General features: G+C 44.8%; 1 protein-coding gene across 1 annotated transcript in view; it reads right to left on the bottom strand.

Annotated features, from left to right (window-relative positions):
* Nucleotides 1-17,249, bottom strand: part of LOC147701495 (transient receptor potential cation channel subfamily M member 4-like) — a 1,534,183-nt gene that overhangs the window by 903 nt on the left and 1,516,031 nt on the right. The window contains exons 25-27 of the mRNA XM_086929348.1: nucleotides 16,625-16,686; nucleotides 1,003-1,128; nucleotides 341-433 (exon numbers count right to left, since the gene is read on the bottom strand). Of these exons, the coding sequence (XP_086785474.1) occupies nucleotides 341-433; nucleotides 1,003-1,128; nucleotides 16,625-16,686 (281 nt within the window). The remainder of the gene's footprint in view (nucleotides 1-340; nucleotides 434-1,002; nucleotides 1,129-16,624; nucleotides 16,687-17,249) is intronic.

A 17,249-nucleotide genomic window follows, 5' to 3' on the forward strand; every position in this document is an offset into this window, starting at 1 on the left:
TTTGTTGCATTTTGCCGTGAATCTGTGTTGCTGTTGCTGATTTGAGAATGAGCAAATGCTGGGGGACCGTGCTTGTCAAGTGCTTGTCAAAGCAGGCCGCCATTTTGGGGGTATTGTTGTCAGCAGGCTAGTTTCTCTTCCCCTGACACTATAATTAGACCTGCTGATGCGAGAGCGCCACGGGCGCGCCGTTGTCGGGCCGAAGGAGCCCCAAAGACAACCCGTCTGCCAGCACCCCAGCCCATTTGAAACCAGGTGAACCTACAATTCTAAAGTACTCCAGAACACAACTACTAGATCTGAACACCGCAGGTAATGCTATTGGCTGCATGTGTCTTACCTTTACTACAAGGCATTCATCTCGTTTAGTCACCTGCTCCAACTGTAACAGTACCTTCACTAAATCTTCATACCACACCATCAAGCCCATTACCTACAAAAAGGCAAAAACATTCGAGCATGAAGAACCTAAGATAAAGTGTATATTGCTTCCTGCCAGATCTCCAGTGAAGCACAGTACAGAGTGAGCAACACTTATAGAGGGAGGGGATATAAAACTGGCATTTGTCATGGACGCATGGACAGACGAAGCCTCAGGCCCAGATGTAGTCAAAGCCACCCCACTTGGGTTCCTGTGCCACACTCTAAACAGGCCAGCTAGGAGAGAGGGAGGGGCTTAGCAGTAATTTATCACAATTCGATTAAAGCTGTCTCTCACACAGCCTCGAACCCAGCTTGCGATTCACTGTCTTTTAGCCTCAGCTTATCCCACACTGGGGACTAGGAGCACCTTTATAACTTCAATTGGAAATCTGTTGGAAGAGGGGCTCTGCACAGAATCCTTTAACTTCATGGGAGATTTTAGCTACTATCTGGAAGCATTTACGGAACAAGATACAGTGGCCCTCTTAGATATGATGAACAGTACTGACCTTAGGCAGCACGTGACAGGCCCCACCCATGTGGCAGGGCATACTCTGGATAGAATTTTTTCCAACAAACCACATCTCTCGTACACTGGTTTGTTGCCTCTGGTATGGACAGACCATGCAGCTGTACAATTTGAGCTAGCCCTTCTGGATAATCGCACTGTGGGAAGGGCCCTAAGAGGCAGATGTAAATTAGAGCCTGGAACAGAATTAAGAGCACAGACTTAGAATAAATGCTTATTAGAACTGCTGGCCAGATGCCTCCAGGAGGGGAGGATGCCACCACCCGACATACTAAATTGGGTGGAGACAGTAAAAAACTAGCCCCTTTAAAAATTCTGTTTTCTAAAAGATCGCAACCTTCAGCCCCCTGGTACACGGAGGAACTTAGGAATCAAATTCTCATATGCAAACGTTTCGAACGGAATTGGAGGAAAGAATACAAGGAAACAGAGAAAAAGATATATAAACAGAGCCTCTTGATCTATACACAACTCTCATTCAATGCAAAGAAAATGTTCTTCGCTAATCAAATTAAACCAGCAACAAACTCCGCTGTAGAGCTCTTTAAAACTGCATCTAGCTTGGTGTCCTCCTGCTCAGCCAAAACTCAGACAAGCCAGGAACTATTCGAGGACATCGCCATGTTCTTTCTGAATAAGGTGGAGGTCATCTTTTCGGCTTTCAACCGTCCAAGCTCAGCAGGGACTGTAGTCCAAACAGAGGGAAACAAGCCAGCATCTGGCCTACCCATTCCTTGGACAAGTTTGAATCGGTATCTATAATTGACACTGAAAGGCTCCTTATGGCAGTAAGATCAGGCTCTCCCTACAATCTCTGTTCAGTCTCTGTGATCAAACTTGCCCCTCCATCTGGTGCCCTTTCACTCACCTCCCTTTTCAATGCAATGTTTGAAGTAGGGCACTTCCCTAAACTCTGGAGGGTAGCCTCGATACTGCCACTGCTAAGAAGCCCAATTTGGACCCCAAGGATCCTAAGAATGTTTGACCAACCTCACGCCTACCGCTCCCAGCAAAACTCGTCGAGAAAACAATGAATGTGCGACTGAGTGCCTTTCTACGTGAAACTCAAGCCCTGGTTTCAGAGAAGGTCACAGTACACAGTACTGAGTCTGCCCTCATATGATTCAACAAAGAGATTAGGGAAGCCCTCGATCGGGAAGGCAAGGCCGCTCTAATTATGCTGGACAGTTACAGCTCCGTAGATTGGAGTCCAGATATATCATTGACACTCAAACCAAGATACCAAGGGTTTTGAATAGTGGAGAAGCATTGGCAATTCATTTGTAATAGAAGCATTGTTCTGGAACGTAACAATGAATGAATCGAATCTGAGAATCACATGTGACATCATTATTAATTATTAAGTTTAGCATATAGGAACATTCATTGTAGAATAAAGAGAGTGAGCCATTGACACATGACAGACATTAACACATCCAGGGTGAAATAATGAGCAGTATTAAAGAGTACTATCCCCCCTGACAAGAGCCCATTCAGGACATTGTGGCACCAATGAATATGTAGTCATGTGCAGATTTCAGCAGTCACTTCATGATTTAAGAGGGTTTTTGCCCATCCAGGGTGGGAGAATTGGGATGTCAATGTGGCTATGTTTCACTGTTGTATGACCCATTTGAATGCTATACGATTTGCATACTGTAAGATGTAAGATGGCTGACACTGTTTGGCAGAAGTAAGTCCGGTGTCCTTTGTTGATGTCAATAAATATGTGTATATTTAAACTTGCTTTTTTTGCGGCGAGCGCCGTTATTGACAAAGGTGGTAGCCGAAACGAGTCTAGCATACTAAGAATCCAATGAAATAAGGGTTTCATTGCTCGCGCAAGTGCCAGTGATTTCTTTACCTGGCAGCTGTAAAATATATAAATATATATATAGATATATCTATCTATCTATATAGATATATTTATAGATATATAGATATACTAGCAGCCCGCCCCAGCGTTGCCTGGGGCAGAAAGGGGCTAGGGGCAGCATTTGAGGCTTGCGTGGACTCCCGCCCCCGCCCGCCGCAACATTGTCTGTGTCCCGGAGCCTGCGCCCAACCCCCCCCTCCCCCTCCCGCCCCGGCCCGTCCTGGCCCGGCCCCCTCCCGGCCCGACCCGACCCCCTCCTGCCCCGGCCCGGCCTGGCCCCCTCCCGCCCGTGTCCCGGAGAGCCTGATTATTACCTCAGCCGCCGGTCCCGATCCAGGCACCCCGCCCGCACAGGCCGCCACTTTGCCCAGCAGCAAGCAGGGCCGTGGCACTCCTCCCAGCAGATCGCGATCTTCGCCGCCATTTCAGGAAGTGTTCAGGAAGTGTTGGGAGCGCAAATGATGTCATCACGCAGACGTCGCGGCCGGCGCTACTTGCAAGGGACTACTTTATTTTTATTTCTAAATTTTTTAAACAACGTATATTTTTTATTTTTAATAGCCTATGTCCTTCTGCTTGCCCTGATGTTTTCAAAGATGTCTTGGGTGTTTTGATTGGTGGTGTACTTTTCGAGTTTACCTGGCTCAAAGGACACAGTTCTCTCTTTATAATGGTAGCATAGATTTATATAGATAGATAGATAGAGAGAGAGAGAGATAGATAGATAGATAGATAGATAGGTAGATAGATTATATCTCTCAAAATTTGCTGTACAATCTGTCTGGAAGAGGAAACCGGAGCAGAGCTCAGTAACGACTCCCTAAAATGATATGCAGGAGGAAATCTGAGGGACTAAAGCTTCTCATAGGAGTGTTCTAAAGGGTGATACCACCTGATTGGTTAAGACCTAAATATGGTCAATCAATCAATAAAACTTTATTTCGGTTTTGTTTTACAAACCATAAAAGTAGATACAAATACAACGGGATAAAATTAATTATTAAAAAAGCCATCATCAAGATAAAAAAGTACTAAGGTAGCAGCAATTTATAACAGTACAATCTTTGCTGAGGTGTGTTAAATACATTTGCAAGAAAGTTTAAGCAAAAATCATTATAAGTCCAAACATTTTCTGTATTTTACAACTGATTTTAAAAACTCTAGTACAAAATATGTAATAGTTGTAAATACATCATGGCTGGTCTGATCTGACAAAAATTAAATTTCTTTAAAAGCGACACCAGATAGCCTTTACGGGGAAATTCATATAATTTTCATAAAAACATAAAATGCAGCATGTCCTGTGGAGACTTTTCGTCGCAGCCGCAGGCGGCTGCTTTTTTACTAAAAACAGAGTTTTGTGGCCTAACAAGCAGATGATAAAATTGGTTCAACCGGAATCTAGTTAGTAAAAATTTCTCGTGTGAGGACAGAGAACCCATTAAGTAAGGCTCAGTGTGTGGAGTTGTTTTTAACATGACATAAGTCCTGACACTCTGTTTCTGAACCTCTTTAGCTTCCCTCATAAGTTTCCTTTCCATGAGGAAGGCCGTTTTTATTGCCTCCACATCCCTCCTAGTAATACATTCAGGGGTTTCAAATAACTCACCCCACCCTAGGCTTAAAAAGCCTTTCTTGAGATATTTCAGCAGATGAGTTATCCATAAACAGACAGTATTTTAAAATCATATGCGTAAGGGGGATATCAGGGTTTAACCACAATTTTAACCAGCATGACAGTGGGCGCAGGGAGAAAATGTCACTGACATACTGGACCCCCCAACTCTTCATAGGCAGCTAGGTTAGATGTACCTTGTGGGAGACACAATAAACTTTTCAGGAAAGTGTTCTCCACAATCTGTAATTGCTCTCCCGGAATATACCCCCAAATTTCGCTTCCAAATGTTACTGTGGCCACTGATTTAGCATTATATAATTGCAACATTGCGCCAATAGGCTTTTCCCCCAATTTGGATGCAAAATTAAATGTTGATGCATTCACCCTACTAACGTCCCCTTTCTTTTTCAAAACATGCGGGCCCCAATTCAGTTTGTTATCAAAGAGGACTCCAAGATACGAGAACGTGCTAGTTATGGGAATTTTTCCATCTCCCACATTAAATTGGAAATTCCTTTTTGGTGCCTGGCCTACCTGCATAATAAATAATTTAGAGTTATTTATTGTTAAATCCCTGTCTGTCATTAAGAACTTGAAAGCAGTTAAAAGAGCTTGGAGGCCTCTTTCAGTCCTAGATATGAGGACCGCATCGTCCGCGTATAGTAGAACCGGAATACCCCGGCGTCCCACTCTGGGACAATCTGCCCCCACCTCCTGTAGATCGCTATCTAAGTCATTAACATAAAAATTAAACAAAAAGGGAGCCAAAATACATCCTTGTCGGACTCCCCTTTTAATGTTAAAATCCTTCGTCACACTCAGATCTTAAGAAAACCTAATATTTGCTCTGGTGTATCGGTGTAGATCTTCTAAAAAATCTACAATACCACCGTCAACCCCCTTTGCCCTCATGGACTGCCACAGCTTCTTCCTGTTCACACAGTCAAAAGCTGAGGACAAGTCCATGAAGGCAAAGTGGATGGTCCCCTTGTGTGCCACTGTGTACTTATTTATTATCAGGAAGAGATTAAGGCAATGGGTGGTCGTAGATCGTCCCTTACAAACCCCATACTGGGAGTCAGAAATTATGTTATTGTCATCAACCAATGAAGTGAGCCTTTGCAGGAGAACCCTTCCCATTACTTTCACCATAGAGTTTATGAGTGAGATGGGTCTATAGCAGTGCGGGCTGCTTTTATCCCCTTTTTTAACAAGCATTGGAAATGCAATAGGTCTCGCATTAGGAAAGTTTGAGCAATTGGTATTGTAAATGACACTTTTTTTATTTATGTGTTGGTTTTGAAAATAGCAAAAGTAATAGCTTTGTCAGTTACAATGTCAATAGTTTTAACTTCCGCAAATGTGACACCTATAGCATTTGTAATGCAATGTGTGTTGTATTTACGTGACTTAGATGTATTGATATTGCAAATAACAATGGCTTTTAATTTTGTAAATAATTAATACTTAAATAAAATTTATTGTAATTTTTAATGGAAATAGCTTATACGTTTGTAAATAACTTTTGTGAAGATTATGTTCAGTGTATTTTATTATGACGGAAATCCAAGAACATTGCATTTGCACCTACACACACACACAGCCACACACACACACACACCCACACACACACACACACACACACACATAGATGTGGTGGTGGTGGATCTGGGGGATATGGTGGTGGTGGATGTGGTGGTGGTGGATGTGGTGGTGATGTTGGTGGATGTGGGGGTGGATGTGGGGGTGGATGTGGTGGGGGTGGATGTGGTGGTGGATGTGGTGGTGGAGGTGGATGTGGTGGTGGTGGGTGTGGTGGATGTGGTGGTGGATGTGGCGGTGGATGTCATGGTGGATGTGGAGGTGATGGTGGATGTGGTGGTGGATGTGGTGGTGATGGTGGATGTGGTGGTGGATGGGGTGGTGGATGCGGTGGATGCGGTGGTGGTGGTGGATGCGGTGGTGGTGGATGGGGTGGTGGATGTGGCGGTGGATGTCATGGTGGATGTGGAGGTGATGGTGGATGTGGTGGTGATGGTGGATGTGGTGGTGGATGTGGTGGTGGATGCGGTGGTGGATGCGGTGGATGTGGTTTTGGTGGATGCGGTGGATGTGGTGGTGGTGGATGCGGTGGTGATGGTGGATGTGGTGGTGGATGTGGCATGACATTTTTATTATATACAGAGGGGTACTTATTTTGTACCAATCACTGACCGATGTTAATGTAAGGGTTGTAGATGGTGGGTTGCGCATGCCTTGTTTTGGAATAGGGAGAGTTACCCGCTTTTTGTGACTGAGAGAATTGAGGTTATAGTGTGCTGGGACGAGGGGCGCTCCTTAATACATTTTGGGTAGTTGTGTGTGTCTGGGTATGCCCTGAACTTTTCTGCCCCTCTGTATCTAGTGCTGCAGGTAACAGCCGCGGGCAGTGGTGACAAGTGCCCGTGTTAGTGAAAATACCAGTGCATCTCTGATATGGAGACCCAAGAAGATGACGGAATTGACTGTTAGTACTGAATTAGAATGGCTGCAGTTCACAAATATTTAAATACTTGAAAGCAATGACAGGTCAAAAGTAATTAATCCCATTTTGATATAGAGGTGTACACTACGCTACCATAAGCATACTATGCAATATAAGCTAAAAGAGGGAGTTTTAGGAATCGGGAATCATTTATGATTGAGCAGGGGTACTATATGACATGAAGTCAGTGGGAGTTGGCAGCGCCCCTCTAAGTAAGGGATGATCTTTCAGCCTGCGATTTTAGCCTCCTATGGGTTTAGGTTTTTATCTAAGTGTAGTAGTAGGTTCTGTCAGTCCTCCGCCATGTTGCAGGCTCGCAGAGTTCAGATTCGTAAAGTCCTCTGTGTTGCAGAGAAAAACGATGCAGCGAAAGGAATTGCAGACATCATGTCCAATGGTAGAATGAGACGGGTAAGTTCTTCACTCTTCTAACTCGCAGTATGCATTTCCACTTTGCTTTCTTGTTCTTAAGCACATGCCTGCACAGAAGTAGGTTTTAGTTCCAACGGCTGTACACCATACACATTCTCTCCACTGTATTGCCTGTGGCACGTAATCATGACCTCCCTCAAATATAAATTGCACCTTTGAATTATGCGATTAATATCTCAAAGTCTGATTGTGTTCATAAATAGACGACAATTGAGATTCGTCAGGGTTACCAGGTGTTGTTACCTCTGGCTTACTGTTTGTTTACCTCGAGATCTGCCCTTAATACTCATGGCCCGAGTGGTCAAGAAGCAGTGCAGAACAGAAAGTAAACACCATGCCAAGAACCCTGTCTACGTTTCGTAATTTGAACTCACTGCGTTTCCATTAGCCTCTGCAATAAATAGGAAACATTTAAGGAGCTACGAGCAATAGAAGTGGCCGTTCTTGTGAGATCATCTTGGCTGAAATTATTTATTCTGTCACTTTGGCTACTTTTAGTATTTTTTTTAAGCATGCGAGTGCGAAGGACGGAGGGGAGAGAGGGGGGAGGGAGAGAGAGGGGGGAGGGAGAGAGAGAGGAGAGCAGGCAGAGGGGGAGATGGGGAGAGGGAGAAAGTACGGCCGGCCGGCCGTGAATAAAGTACGAGGAGAAATGTGACACAGCGGGCAGGGGAGGGGGCGGAGCGGGGAGAGCGGCATGAGGGTGTGAAGCAGCAGGGGCCTGAGACGCGGCCGCCTTTGATGTGGTAATGCGAGGCAAGCGGCTGGTGGCATTGTGCACGCGCTTTCACATGCACTGCAAGAAATCGCCTGGGAATCGCCTGATCTCGGTAAGCTCTGTTTAAGTCCCTATATATCGAGCTCCCGCTCAATGTGCATGCGCATTGAGATAGGTCGCTCGACCTAAAAATGGGTGTAACCAGGCAGAAAGATCCTACCTTCCTACAGATATTCTTCAGATATTGTTGTGGCCAGCTACAGGGCGCTGCTGCATTGCAAAGCTCAACAGGTCATTTGGCAATTTGTACTCCTACCCATGCGTATTATACGATACATTATGTCGTCATTGAAGCCCTGCTGTTGTAGTTGCTTGCCCGTCCCTGCTCATCCCTCCAGCGCTATCACTCGTTTAAAAAAATGCCTTCACCTCTACATCAAATTATGTCACATTTGCAAATTATTTAGGATCTTTATATGAGTGTTTCGGCAAAGAGGCATTTGTAATATCAAATGTTTGTATTGGTTTTCACAACTAAAGCTGGTTAAGCCACAGCGCACAAGCTTTCAGGTGGTTAGCTTGCGTTTTAAAAATGCACCATTGTTGTTTATTTATATGGTACATTATTAAAATGCAAGCTAGCAAAAATCTCAATTGTAATAAAAACAAATGGAAACGCATGCTCAGCTGCAATTTTTCAAATTATAATTGCATTAGGGGTGCAGTACCTTCTGTGGCTAATAGAAGTCCATTACCAACTCCTTAGGGACACCTAGTAACAGCCTGTGGTACTGCACCCTTTCTTTGCTTAGTGGACTTTTTTTCATTACTTAGCCTACTGCTGGGATATTTTGACAAAAAAAAACAGTGGCATTTGCAACGCTAAGAGCTCCAAGTTTCATTAATGCGAGACCTACTGCATTTCAAATGCTTATTTGCACTTGTGCCCCGGATGAAAGTCTGAGTTTGCCTTGATTTGATTTGAACTTGTAGCTTAACAATAACAGATACCAGCTACAAGCGTTAACTCAGCCTTTTTTCTGGAGGCGTGGACTTGTTGCCATTATAGTTTGGAAAATGTAACAAAGATATTATAGCAATTTGAGGAAAACAAAATGCAGTAGGGAAGGATGCCACTTTTATGCAGTGTGGGCGCTCTATCTGCATCGCCAGCACATAAGAAATGAGGCCTAACGCGTTAGTAAAACTTTTTCTTCTGCAGTTTCACATAGGGCAAACTCGACCTGCAGTGCTTTACATGAGCACCAGTTAAGTTACACAAGTACACATTTATTTTTAGATGGAACTGGGAGATTAAGTGATTTGCCCCAAATCACAGGATGTTGAGTGGATGCCGAGACTCGAACCTGGTTCCCTAGCTCCAAATTCATCAGCACTGCTCGTTGTGCCACATCTTCTCCCATGTTTATTTTTGGCGAGGTTTTGGGCAGAGGTATTGAGTTAAATAAAAACACAGAGTGAATTCATGTTACATCATCCTCTGACCAACAAGTGTAATTTTCGGAGATTTCATCCATATGCGAATTAGTAGTTTTAAAACCTGACAAATCCTAAATTTGGTCTCACCAAGTCGACAAGTGTGCAGCTGGGGACTGGAGGTGAACCTACAGCAGATGCCCATATGCAACGAAAGGGCCACCATCTGAAATTAGCTGTTTGCAGCAGGCATCCATCTGCAGTGACGAAGCCTGGCTGTCGAAGGGTACTATATACAGCGACATCACATGTGCAGTGAGGAAGACGGCACCTGACACAGTTTTCTTGTCTACAGCTGCAGCAAAAAGGCCTGATCTCAGGCCGAGAGCATGGCATTTGCAATGAATAGCGCCGCCTGAAATTAGCTGCCTGTGTCAAGAGCTACAAGGATGCATTTGCAATGCTATGTCTAATTGTTTCTGGACAGGAAGTAGTTTACAGGCAAGGCCGCTGCTCTGCCCAAGGGAGCATTTGTGCAGAGGGAAAGGAGAGAGGTTGCTTGGTGACAGGGTCTGCGCCTCGTGCCCGTCGTTCACCTTGTCCAGGGTAGCCTGCTACGGGTCCTGTAATTAGAAGTGGTCAGGCTGCCGTTTATGGGAAGCCCGTGCTTAGGGCAGGCTCTAGCTGGCAAGAGACACAAAGGAAAAGGGCATAAAGAGCAGGCATGCTCTGAGCAACTACACAACGCACCAAGGCTCTATGACAAAGCAAGCATACCAGGCATGTTTCACACTAAAGCAGGTATGGCACCTTATGTTAACAAGTAGCGACCGCCATTATTGTTCAATGGAATCGTCCTACGAGTGGTGTGTGGCCGCCACTGCTGAAGTGCGGGTGCCGGACAGTCTGAGAAGGGGGGGGGAGGAGAAATGCGACACGGCGGGTAGGGGAGGGGGCGGAGCGGGTAAATAAAAAAAACAAGACGGAGGGAAGGCAGAGAAGGGGAGGGGGGAGGAGAAATGCGACACAGCGGGCAGGGGAGGGGGCGGAGCGGGGAGAGGGTGTGAAAGCAGCAGGGGCCTGGAGTGCGGCTGAGGGAACAGACGGCGATTTGGTGATGTGCACGCGCATTTTAGGTCAATGCGCTTGCGCATTGACCTAAAAGCCACGGGCACAGCACCAAATCGCCCAGTTAGTTAAAGTTTGTTTAAAGCCCTATATCCTCGCAAGCTCGATGCGTGCGCATCGAATAGCGAGACCTAATTGTTCAATGGCATCGTCCTACGAGTGGTGTGTGGCCGCCACTGCTGAAGTGCGGGTGCCGGACAGTCTGAGAAGGGGGGGGGGGAGAAATGCGACACGGCGGGCAGGGGAGGGGGCGGAGCGGGTAAAAAAAAAAACAAGACGGAGGGAAGGCAGAGAAGGGGAGGGGGGAGGAGAAATGCGACACGGCGGGCAGGGGAGGGGGCGGAGCGGGGAGAGGGTGTGAAAGCAGCAGAGGCCTAGAGTGCGGCTGAGGGAACAGACGGCGATTTGGTGATGTGCACGCGCATTTTAGGTCAATGCGCTTGCGCATTGACCTAAAAGCAACGGGCACAGCACCAAATCGCCCAGTTAGTTAAAGTTTGTTTAAAGCCCTATATCCTCGCAAGCTCGATGCGTGCGCATCGAATAGCGAGACCTAAAAATGGGTACTGTAGTAGAAATCCCCCAAGACTGTGGGCATCCGCATTGAACCGCGGCATTAAAGACAGATTCCAAAATTGATGCTCAAAAAGGACGATCAGACTTAAATAAGCCTCGGGGGATCCCATTGGGGCCAGGAGCTTTACCGGCTGTGAAGCCTAGAATTCCTTCCAATATTTCACCCCTCCCAAATATAATTTTATTAACATTAAAATCAGGTACCAGTCTGTCATTCCCTTCATAGGGGCAAGCATACATCTGCTCCAAATGAGCCTCCCAATTCTCCTTTGATATGTGACATTCAAGGCCTCCTCCTGTCTCCTGGACAAGACATGGTTTTTTTAATGTGCCCCAAAACTTGAGCAGTTCTCAAGAGTTTCAGGATCCAATAGCTCATTCTATGCCTCATCCCTTAAGGCCTCCTTACGTTTGGCTAACGCTATTTTATAATCCCAGTGACATGCTATTACGTCAGCTTGCACTCTGGGGCTGGAAGCTAAAGCTGTCCTCAGACTTCTTGCTGTTTTTGAACATTGCTGATCGAACAATTTAGGGCCCACATTGATCTGTTTCTTAGCTGGTGCTGGCAACAGATCCGTAACCCCATCTGAAATAGTCTGGAAAGCCACTAACACCTTCGTGTATTGTTGCCCCCCCTGTGTGTAGGTGACTATTTCATCTGTACATACAGCTTTTATGTCATTATAAAACAACTCAGCGGTCACTTGAGTCCATCTAAGTCTCCGCTTTCCGTCAGTTTTGCTCAGTGCTCCCAGTTTAGGGTTTAATCCTGTTTTTGTAACCCAAGGGCCTGTTAAGTATAATGATAGAGGGTTATGATCGCTGAATTCACTCTCAACAGTTAAGAAGGAATGTACAAATGTTTGCATAAGGGATGAAATCAACACAAAATCAATAAATGTCCCCTTCAAGTGGCCCTTAAAAGTGGGCACCCCAAATCTAGTGTAAGGGTTCATCAGACCCATGGTAGGTGTCATATCTAGATCATTAATCATGTCATTAAGCAACTCCCCTTCAGTCGAGTGCTCAAAGTGAAATCCGTGAATTCGAGGACAGCTCAACTCAGAGATACATGTGAGTAGGGGGTTACCACAAGGATGTATATTAAAATCACCCATAACCATGAGATTATGTAAACTATGACTCATAGACTTATTAATAAAAGCATTCAGAGCAAGTATGTGACTGCGATCCGAACATGAAGAAAGTGAGTTATAAAAATTTACCAGACCTACCATATAATTCCAGCCATATAGTGTTAGGGCAAGGATGCCCGGATTAGAGGTAGGAACTACACGTACTTTACATACCAAAGCTACAGAGACATAAATGACCAGTCCCCCCTTTGATCTCCCCCTGTTAGAGACAATTGCTGGGGCAAAATATGCCTTGTATCCTTCCAGAAGAAGATCACATTCAACCGACCAGGTTTCTTGCAAGCAAATTATCAAAAATTGCTTAATATAAGTAATCCAGCTAGGGTTCTCTATCTTGGCAGCTAACCCTGCAATATTACAGGAGATGAAATTATTTAATCTCCCCCTATGTAGTCTATCCTCTACAGCTCCTGAGTCAGTCTTCCTCCCTCCTCCTGAATCACCAATGTCCTCCAGTCAATCACAGGCTTCCAAGCCAGACAAGATTTCATATCTGTTATGATCTGGAAGTCTGCGCCCGGTGTTATTTGAAGTGCTGGGTGTTGTCTGAGGTAACAAAGGTGGAGCATAATGAAAGAGGGATCTCACCCTGGACCAATCACCCCCCGTTGATTTTCCTCCCGGTTAGATCTTACCGGGTCCCTCCACGGTAATGGCCTGTAAAGAAACCCCAAGGGTAATAATTTAATTGCAGTGCCCTTCGTTGACTGTGGGCATAAGCCCCTTGATAATAAGCGACTCGCAATATAAGGGTTATCAAAATTGATAATAGTACAGTCCCCAGTCCCTGTTGTATTAGATCTACCAATCCAATTAACCCTACGTACCATTATTATATTGTTAATAATGTTCGCTTCATCAGAGGTATTTTGGCTAAGACAATACACTGTTTTATTCAGCAGTTGCTCATAGCTTTCGTTCTCTCCTGGTGGGAGGGCAGGGGCATGACCCAGTATAACTACATATGGGGGGCTTCTGGCGGGAGGTCAATGACTACAGGTCTTCGAGACACACTAGGTCCCTACTCTGACCTCTGAATTAATTTGGGAATAGGAGATTTCCTTCTAGTGCATAAGGGTTGTATTAGGGGTGTCTTTTGTCTCGAGTCTCTCCTGGGATTACTTAAGCCACCTGTAACAATAGACCTTGTACTAATCGGCACTGGTTCAACCACCTTGTCATTGCTGCCACCTGTTCTTTCCGTCGTACTTGGGGGTTAAATTTTAAAGTTTTGTGGGTGCGCTGTACCTGTAGCATTAAAAAAATTAGCCAGCGAAGACTCCAGATGCAGTAGCCTGGATTCCACCCCACACAATTTTGATACAATGGGTTCCAACAAGGTTTTTAACATGACCTCTAGTTTCCCCCAGAAGTCTCCCTCAGCATGCCCGGTGTTCGATGTTCCTCCCTCACTCTGGGCGTTATTAATTAAATCTCTCTGGGGCTCCTTTCCTGTGTCGTGTATTTCTACCGTTGTCACCCCTTTATTTCCTGTAGCTATACGTCCCTGGTGTTTAGTTACCCGGGTTTTTTTTGGGATATTACTGTTTTTTTTGGACGGGTAGATACTAACTTTTGTTTCTGCACTCTTCCCCGTAATTTATACTTGATCGGGCTAGGTATCAATTCCGGGGTCCCAGAGAGCATGCTTCCATTTGATATGGATATATCAGCCTCTATCTGAGGAACCCTTTCTTGGACTGGGGGCGAGGTAATTTGGCTCCGAGTATCTGTAATGGCTGGAGTAGCAGATAACCTGCCGAAGGTGGGGTCCAGGGATAACCTGCGCTCCGTCTCTATAATCTCCTTGTTAATAACTGACTCTGCCCTAGTCAGGTAAACATCCAGAGTCCCAACCATCCCCGGGCCACCTCCAACTTTCTGTCTTGCCATTGTAAAATACTGTCAGTTCAAGATGACCCAATACAAATTACTTATAACAATAAAATAGCCTAGTTCAAAGATGATCGGGACCTGGTACGTTTTATAGGTCGCAACAGCACCAGCTGGTCAGTACACCACCTCGATCCTAATATGCGTTATAAATACACAAAGTTATACCTTGATGATGAATGAATACCGTTGCAGTGTTAAAAATAAGAAACTAAAAACCAGATATTAAAACTGCAGTAAAGTCCTTACGAATAAAGTATAAACTTTAGTTCGTGCAATGAACCATCAGTGGAATATTCCAATGTTATTCTGAATAACCGTGAGTATCAAGTTCCGAAAATGTCTATGGCGTAGACCTTTCTGAAGTTACAAAGTTCAGGATACCTTGAAATTACTCACGGGAGAATGAAGACTGGTCCGAAGTAGGGGTTTTAGAGGGGTGGCCCGACCCGGCCTCTTCTGACCCCTGACGGCCACAGACGGCCCGCTTTTTGCCCGGGCTTCGCCCGCGTGCGTCCAGCGCTGCGGGAGTGCCTGGCGTCTTTTCAGGGCCTCCGGCGCCCTCTGATGATGCGTTGGCAGGCGTCCGGAGGAGGGCACCCTGGGAAGTGTAGTCCGAGTTCCGGCGGCCATTCCCCTTACGGCAGAGTCCTGGGGGCAATACTGACAGCAAGGGGTTTGTGCCTCACTTCAGGTAAGCCGTTTCCCTCACGGCAGCACAGAGTAGCGTTTCCCCTTGCTGCGGGAGTGCCAAGCGTCTTTTCAGGGCCTCCGGTGCCCTCTGATGACGCGTTGGCAGGCTTCTGGAGGAGGGCACCCTCAGAAGTGTAGTCCAAGTTCCGGCGACCTAAATATGGTCTTTTTTTTAATGAATATGATAGTTTCCTAAACTAAGGGACCTACGCCTTTTCTAGTCTATGCCCATTATAACATTGCTTTCTAAAGGTAACAGGGAACCCCCATCTCAACGACGGGGAATGATTCAAGCATGTGAATCTATAAAAGTTCTAATACTGGAGTAATAGAGAAAATAAGGCCTTCTGTGGTCCCAATATTTGACAGTTTAGATATTGAACACAGAAAAGTGGTGCAGTATTCTATACCCACACCGCCACCATTTTTATTAGCCCTAAAAGTAAGCTGAATTAGTAACCCCCGCGGGATGGCAAAAGCAATATCGGGTGCAGAGGAGTCCATAAGCCATATTTCTGTCAAAAACAATACGTTTCCCTTATTCTTTGAAAGCGAATTACAAATCTTAAAAACAAACATGTTTCTTTAGGGATCTATAATTAAGCATACCAAGATTAAGCATGCCAAGATAGTGGGGCACTGCCGACCCTTATTCACAGATAGAGGATTCACATGCGTTCTCGATTGAGTTCCTACTGGATGACTAAAAGAGAATCCACAAGATGGACATTTAGCCAAAACAACACAGCTAATCATAAGGATAGTAAAGAGGCTATGCTCCAAGGGAAGGACAAACACAAGAAGAGGAAGAAAAGCCCTTGAATAAAAAAAGAAAGCAAATGAAAGTGACAAGAAGCCATCCAATCTTAAGCACTTGTCAGGCTCTAGAACACTAAATTCTTGGTATGGTCCACAAAATGCCTTTGTCTACAAAAAGCTAAAAGCTATTTGGTAGTTGAGACCTAAAACAAGGCTATTGCTTTTTAATGTGATCTTGTTTTACAGCCATGCACAAGATTTTAATTGTGTGGTTCTGTTGCGGAGAGTGAAGTGAAATGAAATTAACAGTGTGTACGCTGGCACCTCCAAACAGTGGCAATTTTTTCTTGGTAAACTTTGTGGCAAACATAACAGCAGAACATCTGACATGGTAAACATGAAAAAAATCACACACATTTCCTTATAGGCAAACTGCATTTTATTTTAAATGTAATCATTTAAAAAATACTTCTTATAGTATTAAAAGTAAACAGGTACAAACCTTTAGCCTCCCACCCCTCCTAAAAATATTTTTAGCCCTGTGAATCAATAGGAACAGGCAGGGCGATTGCACACAAAGTGTTTGTTGCTGCCCTACAATTTTTCACAGTGTTTGTAGTCCACTTCTTGGGTGGAAACCTATTTAGCTCCCTTGTGCTTAAACTGTAAGCACAGCATCCCACAGATCCATTAAGGAGAATATTCATGTGCAAGCTGTTCATGGGAGTAAAATAAGAGGTAGCCAAAGGATTACGTAAATGAAAGCAGGAAATTGAGAGAAGTACTGTCTATCAGAGTACTGGCCTCATTGCTATACATTTGCAGAGGTGAATTGATGAGACATAAAGCTGCCCTTACGTGGGACTTAGAAAATGAATAAAGATCAGCTAAAAGGGCATAGCAGAAAAAGCCGTAGAAGCCTGAGACAACAAATGAAAAAGGTAGAGAAAGGTGACTGGTAAGAGAGCAAGGAGTTAGGAGTAGGAAAAAGATGCGTGTTGTGTTAGTGACAATATGTATAGAAATATGGTTCTGAGAAGCACAGTCAAAGAGTCAAGAAAGCCTGCACTCTAATGCCCTCTGTGACGATGCTGAAACATGTATTCTCTGGATTTCTTAGAACTGTATCCTGTCCAACAAATCAGTATATGGCATATGTCTTCTGCTTTTATACTGTTGTGGTTAATATAACTTTCCAAACTGGTCCTTCATTCTTGCTCTATTTATTAAAGACAACAGTCCTCTACATTTGGTGAATCCAGGACAGAATTGTTCGCTAGGATCCAGAGGTTTTGGTTAGAATGCCTGTGACATGGTGAGATATGACGAGGAAGGAGACTTCAGCCCATGCTTCTACCTTTGAAGAAAAACCTGTCTCACGTGTTGGGGCTACCTTTTTTGAGTGGTGACCAACAGAGGAACATCTCTCCCCTTCTGACACCAACCACCAACCCCTGGGCATATTGTAAGTTAAATAGTCTGG

This window comes from Lissotriton vulgaris, chromosome 7 (assembly GCF_964263255.1).
Source record: "Lissotriton vulgaris chromosome 7, aLisVul1.2, whole genome shotgun sequence".
NCBI lineage: Eukaryota > Metazoa > Chordata > Amphibia > Caudata > Salamandridae > Lissotriton > Lissotriton vulgaris.